The following is a 22,863-nucleotide window of genomic DNA, read 5'->3' as shown; positions in this document are numbered from 1 at the left end:
AACAGAACAGAAGTCTCCCAGTTTGGCCCTGAATGCTCCCATTACCACTGGGAGCACTTTGGACCTCACCTTTCACATCTGTTCCAGTTTTTCTTGCAGCCCCACGTTCTCACTCCTTCTTCTTGATTTCTGCATCTGTGATTACTGCCCTCTTCTGCTCCTTGTCCATCATCACCACATTGTCTGCCAGCAGCTGTTTGTCAGTCTGTAGTTTTATGCAGACTATATTTCACGTCCATAGACATAGGCATAAAGATGGATATGGCGATTATACCCAAAAGTCAAAGTCAAGAGTTGATGTGATGAAAAGTCGTGATTGACAGCTGAGACTGACCACGATCACTACTCTGGTTCCAAATCCATAAAATGGTTCCGTTCGTATTCGGGATATTTTTGTTTCAGTTCTCCACAGTGGGAGGAAGTTAGCAGTTCATCTATATATAAAGTCCATGGTGGATACATACATGCATGAGACTACAACTCTTCTGACCCTCCACAGTTATCGCTCAATCGAAAAATACATTTCCACCATTGCACAGAATCAATATTCCAGACATTTCATCAAATATCATAAAGGAACCATGACCTGTGATGAGTCTCTGACTCTGTGATGCAGAGAATTCAAGCTCCACTGTAACACATCGTTCTCGCAACTTGATCTTAGACCTTTGTTCCGAATGATTAAAGCCCGTTGCTAAATGGTAAACATATAATCCACCAAGTGGGTTTTCTTTCAGTGAAATATCGAGTTGGAAAATTGGATTTTTTCACTTCTCCAGCCGCTCACCTCCAACCTCCTGCAAACTGAAATCTGTGCTGCATGACCGTTCATATGAATTCATCCATGAACCCATTGCCCTTTTGCTCGAAATGAATAATTCCGGGTAAACACGGCCACAATGGACCATCAGAATTTACATTGAATATATATTAAAAGCAGTGGAGTTAATGGAAAAGCTGCAGCTGCCTCCATTTCTAACTTATATTCAGGAAAAACAAAGAGAATACAAAAAGGAAATTGGTGATAAAAACCAAAGTTTCCCGTCTGACAAGTCTGCTGAGTCAGGCCTTTTCCTGCAGTGAATTTCCCCCCCGACTACAAGATTAAACATACAAGCTGCGCTGCTCTCTCTCTTTCTCTCTTTCTCTCTTTCTCTCTTTCTCTCTTTTCTCTCTTTCCGTCTCTCTGCACATATCACCGACCTCGTTTAGCCTCACTAATGTGGTTACCCACTCCCTTTCTCACCCTCAGTTCCCCTTCCTGTATTTCCCTCTCCTCTATGGTATCTCCATCATTTTTGTCTTCCCCTCCTCCTCCTCCTCCTCCTCCTCCTCCTCCTCCTCCTCTTTCTTGTGTTGCTTGCCCCTCCAGCTCCATCCTGACACAAGGCTGAAGGAAAAGAAATATGAGTTAACGGGAGCAGAGTTTTCTCAAACGTGTTTTGTGTGTGTGGTGTTTCGGATACAAAAGAATAACACCAGAGAAATCTGGGAAAATCGGATAAATCTTTTCTATGTGTAAGAGTTTCGTTCTTCAGTCGTGTTGAACGGATGTTTCAGACAAGGGGAACATTTTTAAGTTCTCTCTTCACTCACACACATGCACTTGCTTCAATAAAGACTGAGTAGACTGAGGGAAAGACAAAGAAATGAAGAACTCTTCTTATGAAATCAACCCTTTCTATTTCTGAGCAGAGAAAACCCTGTAGATCACCATGCAAATTGCAGTTTTTGATAACTCAACTCCATTAAGCACAAGAGTTGATGCTATTTTATCTTTTCATTATCATTATTAACAAAGTCCTTGAAAGGAAAAGGCAGAGATGTCTCCGTGGACAAAGTCTGAAATGCCTTTGTGCCGTTTAACTATTAGAAAAACACACAAAGAGCCACAGAGTCTCGATGGGTGACATTTTATTAAGGTGATAAAAGCCATAAACAGACCATAGTTAATACAGAGGGCAGTGACAAGTCAGGTTTATAGTTGAGGGCAGTGGATTAACATTGAGTACGTTTCTCTACAGTGATCAGAGGTGAAGTCCAAGATAAAGCAGGAAACTTTGAGAGGAAGTTTCTGTTATTTTACAGTAACGACACAATAATTATACCTCAACCTGAACCTTATAATTTGTCATTTTTGTGTAATATTTTATGTTATGTCTGTAACTTGCACTCTCTGGTTTGGATTTCCTGCTCTTTTCACAAACATCTGTGAGATGAGCGTCTTGATCTCTGGCTCCTTGTGTTCACTGCGCCCACGGCTCTTCTGAAAACACACATTTTGGCAGCTGTGTCTCAGGAGGTAGAGCGGGTCATACACCGACCAGAAGTGCAGCCATTCGATCCCCGGCTTCATGTAGACTGAATCTGTTCTGGTTGCCGGAGGCAGACACTCGCGGGACAGTAATTCTAGACTTTCCCTCGGGTTTGTAAAAAAAGTGTGAGTTTCCACTCCAGCAAATTATTGGAGCGGAGTCGAAGCTTGTCCTCTCTTTTCTGTCTCCTTCTCTCAGGTGTTCCCCGAATCACTGTGAACACGGTGGCTCCTGCAGTCAGTCGTGGAGCACCTTCCACTGCAACTGCTCCGGCACCAGCTACAGTGGAGCAACCTGTCACAGCTGTAAGAGCACTTCTTCTTCTTCTTCTTCTTCACAGATCAGAAGCACGGTGTGTAGGTGTTTCCTCTAATGAGGCATTAGTGTCAGGTCCCTGTGGACGCTGGTGGAGCTGAGGGTCAAAGCTCTTTGCTGCAGTCGTCAGTGTGTGGCTGCTGCTGCTGAGGAAACACAAGAGAGAGGGATTTAGAGGAGGAGCAGGAGGAAGAGAGGAAGAGGAGAAGGTGAAGAAGGAGTCTCTGTTATTAAAGTGATTTCATGAGTTATATTGTTTTGTACTGGAAAAGTAAATATAGTTTTATAAAGTGCTCTACTTGCAGTCTTCAGCCAAAACGATGACTTACACAAGCTTCAGTATTCAGAGGTGATGGAACTGAAGTGTTTTACTCTGCAGTCGACGCTGCACATGGGACGAGGGAATTTTTAAAAAGCTCAAGAAAGATCAATATGTTGCTCGTTGCTTCACAACAGTTGTTAGAGTCACTTATTCACTTGAAACTTGTCTGGTCCAGAATCTGTGGTTGAGCAGTAAACCACTTTTATGAAGTTTTCACACTTTCACTGATTAAAGATTTGATTTTGTTTTTTGTTTCCCAAAAATGATTTGTGCGGTGTTCTGTATTCATGTTGTGTGATAATGTGGAGACGAGGGTCAGTGTTGATCTGTTGTAGTTCGACTGCAATTCCCTCAGAAAATAGCAGCACTTTGCAGTGATGCTTAACATGCAAAGTGCTGCTGGGGACAACACTTCAAATACAGACACAAAACTAGAGTCGAGTCGAGGCTCAGGCCCCTGAATCTGCTTGATTGTTTCATCCATCCAAGACTTGGATGAGGGAAATTGGTGAAATCATCAAAAATGTCAAAGAATAGATCTGTCCCTATTTCCAGATCCATGCCGAACTTCTTTCTCAACCCATGTTCCATCAAGTTCTGTGGAAATCTGCTTTTGTGTAATTCTCCAGACAAACCAACTAACAGACATTGGGACAGTGGTGAAAACATAACCTCCTCCTCTTGTGATTCCTCCTTTACTCAGTCAGACGACCTGGTTTTGATTAGAATGATTCAAACAGCCGGTCCCCAAGATGTCTCCGTCTCTCCGGGAAAGAGAGAGTAGAATCTGACGCTGTCTGTCTGTGTCTCCTCAGCGATACACGAGCCGTCCTGTGAGGCGTACAAACACAAAGGCAACACGTCGGGGTCTTATTACATCGATGTGGACGGCAGCGGCCCCATCGGACCTCAGCTCATATACTGCAATGTGACAGGTGGCTGACACACACATCAACACACACTGGTGTCCAGCTCCCCCCCCCCTCTCTCTCTCTCTCTCTCTCTCTCTCTCTCTCTCTCTCATCAGTGCTTTGTGTTTCTCTGTCTCTCCACCAGAGGACGTGACGTGGACGGTGATTCAGCACAACAACACCGAGCTGACCAGAGTTCGACCGTCACCGGGAAAGACTCGGCACTCGGCTCACTTTGAGTACGCCGCCAAAGACGAGCAGCTGGCCGCCGTCGTGGGCCAATCGGAGCACTGCGAGCAGGAGCTGACCTACCACTGCAGGAGGTCACGTCTTCTCCACGCACCAGGTCGGGAGCGGTGACACCGCGTGGAAGATCCTGATGTTCATTTCTGCACCAAATTGCACACACTCAGATATTAGTCCTCTAAATATGACAGATTCTTTTCATCAATATCCATTAATTACTTTCTGGAAAGTGAGTGAAAATGTCCGAAAAACATTATCACAAAAAATGACTTCTGTCCGTCCTGGAAGCGGGTTCCCTCCACTCCCTGTGGTTTCTGCATTTTTCGAGGATTAATGACCGAGGATGTCGAACCTTGCACAGATTGTCAAGCCCTGTGAGGCAGATTGTGATTTATGAATCTGTGTGTGTGTGTGTGTGTGTGTGTGTGTGTGTGTGTGTGTGTGTGTGTGTGTGTGTGTGTGTGTGTGTGTGTGTGTGTGTGTGTGTTCCAGACGGCTCCCCTCTCAGCTGGTGGGTGGGGGGTCCAGGTGAAGGTCAGAGACAAACCCACTGGGCCGGAGCCCCCCCGGGCAGCCAGCGCTGCTCCTGCAGCCTGCGTCAGACCTGTGTCGACCCCAAACACCACTGCAACTGTGACGCTGACCGCTCTGACTGGTACTGCTCATTTATTAATGTCAACGAAGACGACGTGATTTGGAAATATGATGATGTGACACATTGGCCCTGCCTGGTTTAACTCATAAGGTCGTAGATGACTAAACGTCCTAACGGGCAGGTAGAGTTTACTAATGATCCTGTTTACGAGACGCGCTGTAATCTGTAAACAATATTTAATACGTTTTTAATAATTCATCCTCTGTGTTTGCTTTTATTTGTGTTGATGAATTTCCCTTTTTGCTCTGTTTCCATTTCTCTACTTCTTCCTGTTTTTCCTCCTCATGTCACCAAAGATAACGATAATCAGACTATTTATTATTCTCTCTCTCTCTCTCTCTCTCTCTCTCTCTCTCTCTCTCTCTCTCTCTCTCTCTCTCTCTCTCTCTCTCTCTCTCTCGCTCTCTCTCTCTCTCTCTCTCTCTCTCTCTCTCTCGCTCTCTCTCTCTCGCTCTCTCTCTCTCTCTCTCTCTCTTTCTCTCTCTCTCTCGCTCTCTCTCTCTCTCTCTCTCTCTCTCTCGCTCTCTCTCTCTCTCTCTCTCTCTCTTTCTCTCTCTCTCTCTCTCTCTCTCTCACTCGTCCTTCTCATGCTAAAGATCTTCCTGTTTCTCCTCCTGATGTTTCTGTTTCCTCCTCCTTCGACCTTCCTCTTCCTTCCAGGGCTAATGACTCGGGCCTGTTGACCCATAAGGAGAACCTGCCCGTCAGATCCCTGGTTCTGGGCGACGTGCACCGGCCCGGCTCGGAAGGCGCCTACAGGGTAGGACCACTCCGTTGCCATGGAGACAGTAAGTCCAGTCCAGAGCCGCCATTGTCACCCTGTAGGCTGCGTGTGTTTTTAAATGACACATGTTGTATGTCATGTTCCTAGACTATATAAAGATGGACGACATGACGGCTCACCGTGTCTCAATTGCCCCCTGGTGGCTGGCTGCGGTGCCTCCTCCATGTTAGTGGATGGGACACGGCTCCAAATGACGTAATCGGCACAATATGTGATATTTTGTTCGGATATCTCGGCTTAATCTCGTCCATCTTTACTTAAAGTCAATGGTCATGTCTCAGTAGTGTGACGTCAAAACTTCTGCAACATTTTAATGATGCATTTCGATCTCATTTCCTCTCCTCAACTCTTTGTAAATATATTTAATTTGTTTTTTCAGAAAATGTCTGGAACGCTGCCTTCTTCGACAAGGAGACATCGTACCTCCACTTCCCCACCTTCCACGGAGAGCTGAGCGCCGACATCTCCTTCCTCTTTAAGACCACTTCATCCTCCGGCGTCTTCCTGGAAAACTTGGGCATCAAGGACTTCATCCGGATCGAACTCAGCTGTAAGTGAGAAGCTTTCAGGTTAGACGTGTAATCCGGACGGCGCTGAGATGTGGAGCACGACCTGAGCAGGAAGGATCATGGTGGTGGCTGCAGTTTCATCTGGACTGAACTCAGCTGGGGGGGGGCGACGCTCCTGCCTCAAGCTCCGCCTCAGATCCTTTAAACCCAGAGAAGAAATATACCTTTTCCAGCAACTCCACCGTTTAATTTTCCTCCTCTGGGAAATCACTGCAGTGTCATTGTTCCCGCCTGCCGCAGTACATTTCCTTTATAACTACCACAGTTCTCTGCCATTGAGATATCGTCGCACCGTCACCGCTCATCGCCGTTCACGTGGCGTGAGCTGTTGTAGCTCTCCACAGGAAAGTGTTGTATCATTTAATGTGACTTGCTAAAGGTAATGCAGCGTGACACTGGAGCTGAACTTGATAGAAACGGGACGTTTTTATGACGGACAATATATTTTCTTTCGCAAGATACAAAGGTTTAAAATCAGGGTTTAAACTCCGGGCAGCCGTCTGGTCTCCAACCTTCAACTGGTGACGTTTGTTAGTGATTTATTGTGTTGAGTCAATGTCACTCACGGTCACTACATGTCAGAGCTTTGCTGATTTCTGTTAAACGACTTAAAGAAGATATTTATCTTTGCTGGTTGTCAAATCTACAGCTGTCCAGTCGTCGTTGTAACTCGTTGCCATGACAACCGCTCTCTGGTGTGACGTCCTCCTGAGCTGGTCGGTGTTTGATGTTTGTTTGCTTCGCTCTAATGATTAATTACTTGAGTCTGAATATACATATATATATATATATATATATTGTTTTCTCATCAGTGTCGACCGGCTCCTCACTTCATCGTCTCCTGGAGCTCTTACAGGGAATAAGAGTCCTCGGTGAAAACAGAAACATAAAGGGTCGTTTATAGTCGAGCAGCAAATGAGAAAACCAAACAGGTGCAGAATGAGCACGCGGCACTTTGCAGGAAACAATCTCTGAAGTACAGATAGAATGATATCATTAGGAGATTTTAATTGGATATGAAATGCAACATTCAATGCTTTTCTTTCCTTGTTTGGTAAATAAATACTGCAGGTTTTGTTTTAAACGATGATACGAACAACAGCTACAACAACTGGATCGTGTGCTTTCAGAAATTCAACAGGAGCTTGTTCGTACTGTATTTATGACTTTTAGGTATCATTTTAGTTTCATCCATGTCCCATCTGCTAACATGGAGGAGGCAGGGTTTGTGACCTACACTGCACCCTTTGGCTTCACTGCGTCCATCTTTATAATCAGTCTATGGGGGGAACACGGCTGCAGAGAGAAATGATGAGTTGATAATATGATGTTGATGTTGACGACTATTTCCACTCAGTCGTGATCTTCCCTCCTTCCTGCTGCAGCCTCCACTGAGGTCCTCTTCTCCTTCGACGTGGGTAACGGTCCGCTGGAGGTCGGCGTGAAGGCCGCCTTCCCCCTCGATGACAACAGGTGGCATCGCATCCGAGCCGAGCGCAACGTCAAGGAGGCGACGCTTCGCCTTGACGAGCTCCCCGCTGCCGCTCAGGAGGCTCCTGCTGACGGACACATTCACCTGCAGCTGAACAGCCAGCTATTCATAGGTGTGTGTGTGTCTGTGTGTGTATGTGTGTGTGTCTGTGTGTCTGTGTGTGTGTCTGTGTGTGTGTCTGTCTGTGTTTCAGAAATGAAAGGCAATTCAAAACTGCCCTTTACAACATCATTATAGAAAGAATATCTTTGCAATATTCAGACAAGGTCTTTGTCCACACAGTTATTACTTTTCTTCACATTTCCAAATTCCAGAACAACTTGTCACAATATTCAAACTCAATCAATCAGTCGAGAGCAGTTCTTGTTACTCGGGCGAGTCTGAGACTCCGAGTTGGAGGTTGTAATGCGAGAAGTCACAAAACAATAATCTCAGGAGTTTAAATTCTGCCGGAGACGAGGGAAAATAAGTGTCCCAGTCAGGACGGGCAGGACAAGCCACCTGTCAGAGAGACTGACAGTCCGTCAACTTCCCAGATGTGGACAGTCAGCATGGTGCTCGGCCGCCAGGCAGACGGTGCAGAGACGGCTCCTTAACTTTCTCACCGGCCAGTTTATGTTTCACTGCATTTCATCACCTGGTCATTTGAATAATTCAGCAGGAGGCTGGTGACAGATGTTGTGTCTGGAAGTTGTTGAGCAAATATTAAAATCAGATACCGCCTGTGTCTCTGTGCAGTTTGATTACAGATGTGATGTACGGAGTGAAGAGAGTCTTCAAACATGCTTAAGTTGCATAAGCAGCCACAGAGAACATCGTGTATTTTTGATAAAGTTACTGCATTACCATGCAAAAGTAATGGAGCTCAGAAAGAGAAATAAAACAGAGTTGATGTTCGTATATAACTGTGATGGATACACAACGTAATGAAAATGTCAAGGTTGGTTTTCATACCGTCCAGAAAATGAATAGAAGCTCTGGTGGATATAATATAGAATTTGACACCTGCAGTGAAAATTCATCTGCAAGAATCGTGTTAATAGAATCATTGCTTCAAGTCATTTATCAACAAAAACATCCCATAGCTCTAACTTCTCAAATCAATTCAGAATCGATCCTGTCAGACCAAACTGTAGAGCGAGGCTGTTTCCTGTGTGTCCCTCAGGGGGCACAGCGTCCAGGCAGAAGGGCTTCCGGGGATGTATCCGTGCTCTGCAGCTGAACGGCGTCACCCTGGACCTGGAGCAGAGAGCCAGGATCACCCCCGGGGTTCAGGCGGGATGTCCGGGCCACTGCAGCAGCTACGGCTCCCTGTGCCAGAACCAGGGCCGCTGCGTGGAGAGAACCAGCAGCTTCTCCTGCAGCTGTGGCCCGTCGGCCTACACCGGAGCCTTCTGCGACCGAGGTGCGTGTCTGAAGGGGCTCTGGAAATACACCAGTGTGGAGAGAGGACGTGCAGAAACAATCAGCAGCCCTGTCGCTGTACAGCTGCTCGACACACCTCCGTGCACTCGACACATCAAATCCTTATTCTACACAGCTGCTAATCGTCCTGATCGGGGGGGAATTGTGATATAAGACGTTTATCTTCAATTATAAAGTTTGTGATTGGCTGATTTGAAGTGTTTGCTTTAAGCATCAATCATCAACTTTCTCATTCATACCAGAGTTACGAAATACTTGTGTTGTGCTAAACTGAAGGAAAACACTGGAGTTAATATCCATATAACAACAGAGGTTTTCTTCAATTGTACTTTAGGCTTTTTAAACCATATGATCAGACTTGTGCTCCATTAAAGTCCCCCTATTGTAAAATCTAGATTTTAAACATATACAGTATATGATAAGAAACATATACATTTATTTTTTTGAAAATACAGATAAAATAGTCAAGAAAATACACAATGTGAATCAAACTTTCACTTATAATAGAAAACTTGTGGTCTGGTATCACGTGTTTCTCGGGTTCGGTTCAAGTCCCTTTAAACGCACCTGTTGTGATATCACCTCCCCCCCCCCCTTGCAGAGGTCTCAGCCAGCTTCAAGGCGGGCACCTCCATCAGCTACACGTTCAAGGAGCAGGCGGCGACCGGGCCGAGCAGGAGCAGCGGCGTGCCGTCCTCCATCTACTCCGACGTGACCCTGAGAGCAGAGAACATCTCCCTGAGCTTCAGGACCAGCCAGAGTCCGTCGCTGCTGCTCTACGTCAGCTCCTCCCACAGCGAGTACCTGGCTCTGCTGCTCGACAAGCACGGTGAGCTCCACTTACCTCTGTCGTGATTTTAATAATCACTTATTTGTCTCTGTGCAGAGGTCAGTATTATGACAGCTGCATATTCTTAACCAGTGCAAATTCAAAAGCAAATCAAAACAGAATCACAATCTATGAATTCCATTGACGTGTAACTGTGCAAATCTTTTTTCCATCTGTTAAACGCCCACTATACTGTTTCCTCGTTCATTTAAGTTGAACAAATATTCAGTTTGACTTAAGGGAGTTTTATTGCCGTGGTGAGTTTTTAAGGTTATGGTTCACATGAATATGAATTCATCTCAGAGCTGGAGGACTGCTGTGATCGAATCAGCTATAAACAAGTTGTCCTCCGTTCAAATCTTGTTCTAGAAACTATAAAGACTTCAGTTAGAAAACAGAGACGTGTTTTTAGAAGTGGAAATTTCAGCCGTCACCGTCTTTCTCCATCTTTCATGTTCGCTGACACTCGGTGGAATCTGTCGGTTCTGTGTCACTCTGCTTTGTCTCTCCTCCTCTTGCAAATGCTAAGTGGTAAAAAAAAAAAGAATTAGCACGGATGAAAAACGATGAATTATGCAAACAATACAAACAATCTCCTCCGTACTGTTCAGATTACTCTGTGGCCTCATGAAGAACACACACATTCACGGCTGTTATTCAAGATCTGCTCGTTTGAATTAGTCATCAGAAACCCACCCGTGAAAATCGAATGAATTAACTTGATTCTCTGCGGAGTTATTGGCAGCATTTGGCCCTAATTTTCTAAATATTGAATTCTTTTCAGTTTATTATTCAGCCGCTGTTGACCTGGAACATCCAGACTTCGCCTAATACATATTAATACTTACTAATATACATTTCTATTGACATAGATGGCAATAGATGACAAATTTAGCAAAGAAAGACAATTTCAATAGTTCTGCTTTTACTAAATGTAATCAGGTGTGGTTTTTTTTACAGAAAACTAAAAAGTTTATTCTAAAAGTTAAAATTGTGGATAATTGCAGCATTTAATCAGTGAACAACACAAATGTTTGGTTAATTTGTTAATCAGAAAGCCAGTGTGATGTTTTGTTGATTGTTGTGTGTTCAGAGAAGCTGGAGGTTCGTTACAGACTCGACAGCAGCAGAGACGCAGAAATCCTGAGGAGCAAAGCGAGGAACCTCGCCAACGGGCATCTCCACACGGTTACTATCAGCAGACGGGCAGATGCTGTTTCTGTGCAGGTAACAAACACACGTACACACGAGAGGCTGCACTGTTCTGCTCAGATGAGTCAGCCTGATGTTCTCAGCAGCTTCTGTCAACTCCAGCGACCAGAAGGAGAAGCAACGAGGAGACGGCAGCGACGAGCTGCAGGAAACATTCAGACATGATGAAGCCTGAGCTGCAGTCACAACTCTCAGGGAGATTTTTCCTCCAAACTTTCCACATGCTCCTTCCCCTGCTGGGCTGAGTAAGAGTGTAACCTCGAGGCACCTGATTCACAGATGATCTGCATTTAAGCTCCAGTTGTACGCTGATGATACACAACTGATCTCAGCAGCTCATTCAAGACCTCTGAACATCTAATATCAGGGAGCAGGACACTGTTAATCCAGATTATTCTCATCTGAGGTCCACTCACCAGACCATGAGATTCTATCCATCTTTGTTTATGTTTACTTGTGGTTAAATCAGTGGTTTAAAAATCATGGGGAGAAAAATTACAAACACTAAAGTATATTTTACCTCTTAAAATATCACTGTGGGACTTTGTAAAATCAAATTATTATCGTTTTCAATCGTGTAGTTTTATGTTCTGAGCTTCTAACTGTGATGTGGGTTCTTTGTCCTTCAGATTGACCAGGACACCGAAGACGACTTCAACCTGACGTCTGACGTGGAATTCAACGGCATCAGGTTGCTGACTCTTGGCAGAGTGCACCGTGAGTGAGAGGGTATCGAACGCCCGGGGACTTTGCAAGCTGCAGTGGGATCTGAACCCATCTGGATTTTCATTCATCAAATCACGACACATTTGTTTTGACGGAAACAACGGGATGAGATTACGAGACACAGCTTTTCACTGGGGCCATGTTGTCAGGGCTCTGCGTGACCTTGAAACAATATTTCACAAATACAGATACAAAGCTTCTATTTGACAGAAAACACAGGATTTCTTACAGAAGGTGTTTTACTGGACGTTCCTGGCATATGACCACAACGCGTCTTGATATCCAGGTCTATGCAACACGTGCACCACTTGGTTTAAACACTGAGGCGACGTTAAGGACACGGCTCATTATACACAGCTCGTACTGTTGCTTTTATCAGACTAAAGTGCCATTACTTACCTGTTTATTGCTGGTAACTCTGGTAAAAGGCTCTTTCTTTAAAGATAATGTGTATACAACAACTTTGCCAAACTTACCAGACCAGCTACTCATATACATATAAAAGTCATAACACCTCTGAGGCTGCTGAGGTTGTGTTTGCTCCGGTGACATTAAGTATATTTGTTCTAGATATAGCTACAGAACAAATACACGTACTTCCATGTGGGTTTGAACTCTAAAGTTTGGCCAGATATGGTAAAGAACATACCTCAGGTTGCTCTGATACAAAATTTAAAGACTGAGTGAAGGATTCAAAAACTACAAACTGATTATTTACTGTATTAAACCTGGAAATCGTTTTTAAAACCACGTGAGACAGTTCTATACCTGTGCTCCTGTTTCCTGACCGTCTGCTGCGCCTGTGACACAGATCTGACGTGTAGCGGAGTCATGACAGCAGCGTAATTCATTTTGTCATGACCTAGTTGTGTTTTCTTTATGGATTGTGTCCTCGGAGACAGACTAAGAAAAAGGTTGTTAATGAGACGAGAGGCGCTGGGACTTCCTGACCCGGGTGTAGCACGGCCACTGCAAAACGTCGAGTCTGTCCTCATCAGCGTTTCTTGATTCAACCAATGATACGAGGCTTTTTTTAGGTCAAATTAGACAAGTACAAAATGTTTCATGCATATTATATCCACAATGTGCTGTGTCTTTCTGTGCAGACCCCGGGGAGATGGATCCGGAGCTGGCTCGGCTCGGCTCGCTGGGTTTCACCGGCTGCCTCTCCGCCGTCCTCTTCAACTCCATCAGCCCTCTGAAGGCCGCCCTGCTCCACCCGGACACCAGCCCCGTCATGGTCACCGGCCCGCTGGTCCCGTCCATCTGCGGCTCCACTTCAACAAATCCCCATCCAGCAGAAACCACACATCACCAATCAGGTCAGAGGGAAATTAGCTCTTCCTGCTGACTGCAGTCGGCCCAAAGTTCAGGATGAACCCGAAGATGTTTGGTTTTAGCCGCCAACACGAGAAGAAAAGTAAATTCTGCACGCTAACAGTAAATTGAACAAGAAGTTGTTAAAAAACTCCACATTCACGGTGCCTCTCAAACGTCACTCCACTGGCGTCAGGGGAAGAGATCTCCCAGAGGCTCGGTTTAAGAACTGTGTTGTGTGAAGCTTCATAATCAGTCAAGTGAAGAGGATTTAAATTTCACTTCAACTTTAAAACCAGTAGGACAGATATTTGTGGATGTTTTGTCTGCACAGTAAAAGGTTCAGGACGTCTCCGACGCTCAGGCTCAGCTCTGCAATGTCAGAACCTTCAGGCAGGTTTTTAGTTTTTGTCTTTCGTCGGCTTTTACAATGCCAAGCGTGTGTCTCATAGAAAACTCTCTGCTGTTAAATGGACCATGATGGAAGTTTTCTGTGTTTAGCACATTGACTTAATTGGTTTTCTAAATGCTGCAGTTTTCTTCTGCATGTTCAAATCAAAACTTTGATTTAAAAACACTGATGAATTTCCTCAAGCAAGTTTCCAGACATTAATTTTCACAATAAATGACTGACAGACAAACATGGAGAACAAAAGCTCCAGGACCAGAAAGGCCAGTTGGTTGCAGCCTGAGTCCCAGTTGGTCGTGGTTTGGCAGGAAAGGGTTGAGGACCTGGTTTATAGGGAGATGGGAACGTCAGTGTGTTGCAGGCATCAGAGCGGGACGCCGGGCTGCAGCTGGCAGCGCAGAGCAGACTGGGAATCATCAATCTGAACAGGCAGCAGCAGACAGACACGTGGACGTGGCAGGTTGTGGACCTGAGGCTGAGAATCAACGAGGTTCCAGAGCCGGGGTTTTCCGCTGCAGTGGCTCGCAGCAATGATTCAGATGATCAGCTGCAGGGGCTCAGGCGGAAGAGCAGAACCAGAACATTCACACACAACATGGAAACAGAGACTGGAGCCAAACAGGAAACACAAGGAAGTCGGGAAACAACAGGAAAACCAATAGATTTCTCTCTCAACGCCGCTTGAATCTTACGTTTTATCAAATTTGGGTGTTTTGATGTTGATGTAGCAGAAAGAATATAAAGAAGTAAGTGGACAGGGAATAGTAAACGTCATATTTTGTCAGAAACCTCAGATTCTTTAGATCCAAAAGGACTGAACCAAATATCAGGTGTGAAACGTTCCTCAAGGTGGTTTTGGTCCAGATCAAACTGACCCGTGGTTCTGTTCAGGAAGCTGAAGAAGCAGCTCACAGGATTGTTTCCGTCCTCTTGTCTTTTCCTTTCTCACCTCCTCGTTTCCCTTGTCTTCTGTCTGTCTCTCTCTGTGCTGCAGGTCAGTCTGGACCCGTGGAGACAGGTCAGCCGTTAGTCAACGCCATGAGGACGGACTCAGCTTTAATTGGAGGTAACTGCAGCACCGCCGGTATCATCAGTCACGCAGAGAAAGCAGTGAGGACGTTTCAGTTTAAGTTTGAGACCCAGTTGAACTTACGTTTCTTTTCTTTCTTTCCCTACGTCTGAGAGCAGGAGAACTTCTCACACTGAAGTAACGTCTAAACGCTGAACCGCACGCTGTGTAAATGAAAAGCCTTAAAAGCCCCTGAGCCGTCCCTCACGCAGCACGACCGCGTCTGAGCGCACAAAAGCAAACACAACTAATTGGAATAAAAATGACGTTATTCTCCAGGCACAAAGACCGTCCATTTATTTTATTAGCTAACGTCGGTGCAGAGACCCTCTAATAGCTGGAATTGCCCTGGGAGCCTGCAGAGAGTGAACAGACCGCAGCACTAATGATGGAGCAGAAGCAATTTGTTTTCTGTACCTGTTTGGCCACTTCCCAGTTTGTTGTGTGGAGCAGGTGCTCGGCCTCCTATCGGGCTTCTCGGCTTCTGATTTACACCGTTTGAAAACAAGCATTTTACAAAGTCCCACGGTGATGTAATCTTCTTCAGTGGGAACAGCTACAGACACACGATGTTTTCACCTCCGTCCGTTTGTCGGTGGGTTTGGTTTGTTTGGTAGAAAGACGCCAGGGAAGAACCCGTTCAATTGTACTGAGCAGGGCTGTAGTTTGCTTTGTGTTTGTTTGATTCGGTCTCGAGTTCATGAGACGCGTGTTTAAACTCATTGAAAACATTTTGTGCACACGCAGTTCAAATGCCACACACACACACAACACAACACGAGACGTGACGCACACAGCCAGGACGTCAGGGTTAAAGTGAACGGAACGATCAGGACTCATGACCCAACACCATCGATTCATAACTAAATAAATGTGATTGTCAGTCTGAGACAGAGACGAACACACACACACACACACACACACACACACACACACACACACACACACACACACACACACACACACACACTTACACACTTTCCACAGATTATAACACACTTGATCCACAGTTCAGCTTCACTCTTGGACCTGATTCTGACTCTCGAAGCTGTGACTCTCCGTCAGTTCCTCTCACCGGAGATCGAACCCACTCACAGTTACATGGAACAGACGTTCAGGATGAGGAGTGGGAACGAGAGAGGAAACATTCTCCTCGTCCCAAGTCAGTGAACTCAGTGTCTCACTGTGAAGCTGCTGGTTTAAGGTTAAAAGGAAGTTGTGTTGTGTTGCTTCAGGCTCTAATTACTGTCAATGCCACCTCGGCTACGTTTTAACTTCTACTGCAACCAACTGTGCCGTGTTGGTAGTTGACTGAGAGTTTACTGAGGGGTTGAGGAGAGATTCCTTTCTGTTGGTTGGGCTTTAATAAGTCCCGTCATGGTTTTGATTCTCTTGCTTTGTAAACGAACACTGATCTAAATTGTGAAGGATGTCCAACGTCCTCGTTGCTGAGCTCCGGTAACGTCTCCCTCCTCTTCTGTGCAGGTGTGATAGCGGTGGTGATCTTTGTCGCGGTGTCTGCGTTAGCCGTAACGGCCAGACTCCTCTACGGGCGGCAGGGGGGGACCTGTCAGAGCCAGGAAATAAAAACAGTCAAACCTGAAGACGGCCCCGAGCTGCCGTTCAGCAGCCAGACCAGCTCGCACAACATCCCCAGTGAGAACCAGAGGGAGTATTTCATTTAGCTGCGGAGTCGGAGGACGAGGAGACGGACGGAGACGGAGACGGGGACGCCTCGTCGAGCTTTGGTCCTTTGCACTAAAAAACTGAGCCCGAGACGTGAGGAAGCAAACAGGAGGCGTCTGTGGTTGTATTTTTGTAAAGACTGTAAATAGACGCACAAAAAGTCAAAGTGTTGAATATCATGAGTTGAACAATTGTAAATATACAAACGTGTACAAATTATGACTTTATATCAATTTTCTGTGTAACTGAGATGTTGAAACTGTTAAATGACGTTGGTGTGAAACAGCTCTGGTGGGTCCGGGATCTTTTAAAAGCATTTTCTGACACAGATAATGAATGTTTGATATTTTCAGTGTTTGTCAGATGTTCGGAAGCTGAAAGCAGGATTTCATTTATAGTTTATCATCTTTAGTTTGTCTTTTTATTTTTACTCTTTGCACTTGTTGGATGAATTGGGGCAAAAATCCAAATGTATCCGTTCACATTGAACATTTCTCATTTTCTCAGAAAGTTTTCTCTCAACTTGAAGCCAAACTTATATTTCTTTCCCTTTATATCTTTTTCTTGGTTTCTTTTTTGGTTGTGAGACAGGTATGAAAAATTCCAGTCTTGTCATTCCCAAAATAAACATTTAAAAAGATGGACGACACATCTCTACTTCCTCTCACTAACAAGAAATGAAGTTAAAATAACCCGGACACGAATGTTGCCATTTAATAATTTAATGCGACTTTAATGACTTTTTACTTCTGTCCATGTCCCATCCACTAACATGGCTGAGGCGGGTTTTATGACCTATACAGAAGCCAGCCACCAGGGGGCGATTGAGATGCTTTAGCTGTCGTCCATCTTCGTTGTTCCCACCGTCGAGGTTTCTCTTCTTCATCACAACCATCTGCAGCGTTTCTGTTGTGTCAATGAGTTCCAGTTTAATTTTGTACAGATATTTTAGTAACAAACACTTTTCTTTTCAGTGAAAAAATAAAATGATCAATCTTTTTTTCTCTGGAGTGGTTTTATTTCCTTGGACCTGAATTATAATTGTGCTTTTCCAAACTTACTGGAAAGACCAACACAAAACATCCGTGTGATCTTCGAGAAAAATGTATCTGACGTGTGCTCTGACTTTTTTGTTTGGTCCGTGTTCCATCCGCTAACATGGAGGAGGCCGGGTTTATGAGCAATGCTGCAGCCAGCCACCAGATGGCGATCCAGACGATTTGGCTTCACATTAGGGGAGCCGTCAGTAATAACCAGGAGCTCTTTAAGATACAGCAAGTATTCAATAAATTAAATAGACTTATAATAAATTTAAAATAAAGAGAGTTCATGTTATTGTTTGACAGCCTGAGGAAATCCTGATTAATTGGAGAAAAACTCCCACGTCGTCATTTGAGGAACTTGATGTCTGATTGAATTATTTCTCTGCTAAATGAGGCTGAAACAACAAATCTAATCAGCGTAAAGTTCCTTCTGTGAAAAGTTGGCAGTGGATCGGTCCTTTGTTCTCCGTGTGTCATGTCTGATGGATATTAATATGCATCTGTCTGCAGAGAGGAGATAACTTCTCCCGCTGCTGCTTCGTGATGCGTTCGGGTGCTGGAGGCCGAGCTACAGCCTCTCCAGGCTCAAACAGACACACACACACACACACACACACACACACACTACAGGACCGTGATGATCCTGGTGACAGCCGCTGGGTGCTTGTCTGCAGGTGTTATTTACAGAGAGGGAGACGCAGCCGTGCATCAAATCACAGCTCATCAGGGAAAACGACAAGACGACTTGTTGTAAGGACACGAGCTGCAGCCGCGACAGAGGAGAACGACTCAGATCACGAGTCGAGGTGGTTTTCACTCATCCCTCATCTGAAGCACAGACAATTAAATGAGTATTATGTTGGTCTAACAAAACCTGGACCGAGACAGTGTGCCATCGTAAATGATTTTATTAAAATGAGATCATAATGGGAGAAGAGACACCAGAACCGTGGGCTTCATTTGGGATGAGAGACTCGTTATGAGGCTGTGAAACAGGATCTGTGGGGGGGGGGGGGGGGGGGCAGGCACCAGTCGGGTTATTTACTTTTAATTGGAATCACCAGTTTAAAGTACATTTTCGTCCTTTTCAGTTTTACAGAATAAAGTATCTATCAAACAAGAACTGTCTCTCTCAGGGTACGAAAGAAAGATTGAATCATAATAAAAGACTCTGGACCAGGTTTGGCTTGAAAAGCTTCAGACTCTGGTCTCAGAGAAATGTGAGAACATTGCAGGACTGAAGATTTGAGGTTGAAATAGAACAAGATGGTGATTATCCCTTGTACGTTTGAAGGTCTTCTGGTCAAGTTGCCAACCACCAGTACATGTGAGCAGATGTTAGCAGATGTTAGCAGATGTTAGCCACCACCAGCAGATGTGAGGGACATGTCTTCAGTTGTGCACCTCAACCCGCTCGTGATCTTCAGGTAATGTCCCGCTCGTCCATGTTGTTATTGCACAGACATACTTCTGTTTGAATAAAGATTTTCTCCTGACCACACAAACCTGAAAGATGCATTGCTCCTAACGTTCATGGACGTATGCATCTCGCAGCTTTCTAGCACATCAGGACTGCGTTTCACACCCTGTTCAGAACAAGTGGAGCTTTGTGCTTTGTGCTGCTGCGACGCTGCGTTTTCTTTACAAACACTATGTGGTCCTGACAATTACAAGCCGCCTGCTATTTGATTAAAGATCTCATGAGAGCGCAGCGGCACGAACACAAACAGCTCCACGAGTCACCGGAGGATCATAAACAACAGCTCAGACCTCTGGCTCTGCATCGCCCGAGCATCCATCATAATCACGCAGCCAAATGCGTCCGGAATATGAATGTGATATTTATTGATGTTAAGAGACGTCTGAGCCGAGTGCTGCTGCCGTGTCACAGTCTGAGCAGCCTCGCCCGGAGCTCCCGGGGCCGCTAAACAGCCCGGCTGACAGCGAGCGAGCAGGGGTCAGGGGTCAGCCGCCGACAGGCCACAGGGTCAACTGCTCCGGTCAAACTCCCACACAGTCGCATATCGCTCGGGGGGGAAAGACAGAAACGGTTTTATACCTTTCATACGACTTCATTCAAAGCAGGAGAGCGACACTGTGATAGTTCCAGAGAACACATGCAGATATCAACGTGAAGCAAACCTGCAGGATTTGCTGATGAATTTCTGAACTTCTACATCTGCTGCATTTGTTTGTTTTCAGAGTGAAATGAAACTGCAGCTCCTGCGTTAATACATAATTAATATCTGCTGGGACTCTGTTTGTCCTCTTTCACTTTGCTTCCTCACACTTTCCTTCCTTTTTACACAGTCTTCTTATTCAGGGTTAATGTAACTGGCCCTTCTTAAAGTCCTGTGCTTTTGAATGATCCCCAACAGGGAATATTCACGAGGTCAGAGCCGTTTCACTGACAGTGTTGGACGGAGCTGTTACTAACTGAGATCACACTGAGCAGCCTGATGGAGAACGGATGAGTGAACACACCCAGAGGAGGCGGAGATAATCTGTAAAAGCCATAATAACAATTCTTGAGGACGGTTTTTAAACACAACCTCTCTGGAGAGTCCATCACTTAAAAAGCCTGTTTTCATCCATTAAGTGGATTTGGATGCATTAAAATATTAATTTCTTACAAACAAACATTATCTTTCTATATTACAGAACTGGAATAATAAGTCTGAGGTCACAGCAATATTTTAAAAGACGTCTTTTTATCTGTTGTTTGCTGTTGTTCGTTCTCTCAAACACATTGAAGAGTGAATTAAAGCATTAAAACTATTACTTTTGTTACTGCTGCTCTGCAAAAGGACAACGTGAGCACAAAGTTAGAAACCAGGGAGCAAAACTTATGAATTAAAGATGGAGCCACGTTTTCAAGAGATGGTGTTACCTGGGGAATATGATTAATGCATTTTTAAATGGATCTATATAAAACCCAGATGAGCTTCTCCATGTACGACTGCCTGTCGCAGCTCAGCAGAGACGTGTGAAAGTTTCCCCACAGATTTATAAAAGATGTAGTGACGACCTGTGCACGTGGATTCTCTATGTTCTACATCACACCAGATAAATCTCATTCAACTAAATCAAAGATGCTTGATTCCTGTTTCTGTATCATGAATTAAACACCTCGACCACAGAGCGTCGTTTGTTTGGCACAGATTTGGTCCAAACTGTCCCACGTTCATATCTGGGCCACATTTTCTATTTTACAACTTTAGGCTCTCGTCCATTTTGTCCACAAGACGAAAGAAGGACAGAAGTGTTGCATCTTTTATATTATCATGTGATATTTGTTTTATATCAAAGCTGAGGCCAACACCAGCTGACGTTGGGCGACAGACAACATGACGAGGCCAACAGACTGAGACACAACAGAACCCGGGTGATGGCATTAAAGCTAAGTTTCATATTATATCATGTAATTGAGTATTGGCTGCTTGAAAGAAAGCGCTGCAGCGTCTCCTGAGGGATTGTGTGTTTCTTTCATTGATCTTGTAAACCTGTCAATCACATGACTTTCTCCACTTTTCACATTTTATTATCGTGATAAATAGTTAAATCCATAAAAACAAATGAAAGTATCTACGCTCCAATTAGCAGTTTTTCATGTTGTTTTATAAATGGCTCCGTAGAAAAACATAATCAGCACCTGCACGGTGTTGTTGACAGTTAATCTGTTTTGCGGTGGCGGCCGTGGTCAGTTCACACCTCTCCATCCATATTTATGTGCGTGGATGAGCGAGCAGGACCCCGAGCTAAAGGTCCTCTCCTCTCCGGTGTAATTATTCAGTCTCACTTGCTGTAATACATCAGTAATGCTGTTTTTGGCTCAAGGTCAGAGGCAGGCGTCCAGCGAGCCGAGGCAGTGATGGATGATTGTTTTCCAGAGCCTTGAACTCTGCAGGACAGTGACGGATTTCAGCAAATCCAGAAAACAACTTTTTTTCTGTCTGTTTCTGGCACTATATTGACACGTCAGAACGCCTGGAGGTAAAACAGCCTCAGTTTTCCTGCGTGTGAAGCTTTAGATGAAGTGTCCCCCTCAGAGGAGACATCAGGAAAACCTGGTCCTCGTCCGCCTCCTCCTCCTTTTGCAGGAAACACATCTGCCTGCACTCAGCACTAATCACTCCACAGTGCTTTTCTCCTTTCTCTGAGAAAAACATTTTATTTGTGGGGACACATTCTGGCTCTTTTTACTTTCACACAGATAAACTGGTGCCACGTCCCAAACTCTTTGAGACTGTTTCGTTGATGTGGGAAGTGAATCCCAGTGAATCGGTGCTTTGCTGGAAAGAAGCACATGGTCCCAGTTAAACGACCGAGAAGAGGCTGGGACGGTAAAGCACAAAGCATATGGTGCTGTAAGGATCTCTCTGTCGTTTTTGACCAAACAATCTCTGCAAGATATTAGAAAACCTGTTCTCACAATTAGCGTGAGGATCAAATCACCACTTTACATTTTCCCCAGCACGTCTTCGCCCGCTGCAGAAGCCGGGACGCTCGAAGCAGCCTGGCCCGCTGGGCGGAGTGTCGTCAGTACAGAATGTTACAATTAGCAGCTAATTAAAGCTGAAATGAGCATTTCTCTGAGTCAATGGCAATTAACTTCACAACACTGAATATAAAAACACACAGAAAACATGGGAGAGGCTTTGATATGTTTGAAGTTTCCCAGTGAAATCCAATTAGTCGGGTTTTACAAGAAGACGGCAGCAGCAGCTTGAGCGGGATCCTCTGCAGGCTGCTGTTAAAGCCTGTTTGGATCACATCCCACCCTCAGAACCAATCAGCAGATCAATAGATGTGGCAGCCGCCCATCAAACGCCACATTTATCCTGTTCACGCGCTTCTCTACGCTCGGAGAGAACCACGATCAAACACATCGTAAAGCTCGCACGGAAACACGAGCTCAGATTCACACACGAGTGATACACATATTAAATGGTTCACGTCCACACACGAACACATTTGTTACACCGCAGTTTTCACGTTTCATTTGTGTGTGTCTGTGCGAGATGCAGATCGTTGCCTCCTGGGTTTATTGTCTCCTGGGTTTGACCAGTTGTCCCTCAGGTTGGATGAAGATCACATGATCTCGTTTCCTCTCATCTGAACCCACAGCTGAACACAGTTTCCCTCCTTTCGTCTCCTCTCGCCCGCTGAGCCTCTTCACGTGAATGTAGGAAGTCACGCTGATTCACATCGATGCCTTGTAATTACGAGAAGCTGATATAAATCCTGGATTCCCTGTTGATGTGACATGGCTGATTGGGCTGATCCCCTTTTTAATTGACTTCAATTAAGATGGTAAATCGCTCTTAACAGTAGAATCAACTTTACTGTGCAGGTGCAATCTATCTGTGTGTGTGTGTGTGTGTGTGTGTGTGTGTGTGTGTGTGTGTGTGTGTGTGTGTGTGTGTGTGTGTGTTCAGCGCCTTGTGAAGTTGCAGGAGGTGATTTCTGTGGCTTGGTGCACGCCGGCCTTTCTGAGCCTGCGTGGTTTTTCTTCGGCTGGAAACACAAACAGCTTGT

The 22,863-nt window shown here is 45.0% G+C and overlaps 1 protein-coding gene across 1 annotated transcript in view; it reads left to right on the top strand.

Moving 5' to 3' along the window:
- LOC117775788 (contactin-associated protein-like 4) overlaps positions 1–16,287 on the top strand; it is a 50,087-nt gene extending 33,800 nt beyond the window's left edge. The window contains exons 11-24 of the mRNA XM_034609225.1: positions 2,514–2,620; positions 3,768–3,887; positions 4,009–4,209; positions 4,602–4,764; positions 5,425–5,552; positions 5,928–6,098; positions 7,503–7,721; positions 8,775–9,014; positions 9,636–9,863; positions 10,957–11,090; positions 11,705–11,792; positions 12,908–13,123; positions 14,522–14,593; positions 16,082–16,287. Of these exons, the coding sequence (XP_034465116.1) occupies positions 2,514–2,620; positions 3,768–3,887; positions 4,009–4,209; positions 4,602–4,764; positions 5,425–5,552; positions 5,928–6,098; positions 7,503–7,721; positions 8,775–9,014; positions 9,636–9,863; positions 10,957–11,090; positions 11,705–11,792; positions 12,908–13,123; positions 14,522–14,593; positions 16,082–16,281 (2,287 nt within the window). The 3' untranslated portion in view covers positions 16,282–16,287. The remainder of the gene's footprint in view (positions 1–2,513; positions 2,621–3,767; positions 3,888–4,008; positions 4,210–4,601; positions 4,765–5,424; positions 5,553–5,927; positions 6,099–7,502; positions 7,722–8,774; positions 9,015–9,635; positions 9,864–10,956; positions 11,091–11,704; positions 11,793–12,907; positions 13,124–14,521; positions 14,594–16,081) is intronic.
- Positions 16,288–22,863: the final 6,576 nt, after the last annotated feature.

Source organism: Hippoglossus hippoglossus, chromosome 15 (genome assembly GCF_009819705.1).
Source record: "Hippoglossus hippoglossus isolate fHipHip1 chromosome 15, fHipHip1.pri, whole genome shotgun sequence".
NCBI classification, from domain to species: Eukaryota; Metazoa; Chordata; class Actinopteri; order Pleuronectiformes; family Pleuronectidae; genus Hippoglossus; species Hippoglossus hippoglossus.
The sequence above is the reverse complement of the archived record's forward strand: the minus strand, read 5'-3'. Positions and strand labels throughout refer to the sequence as shown.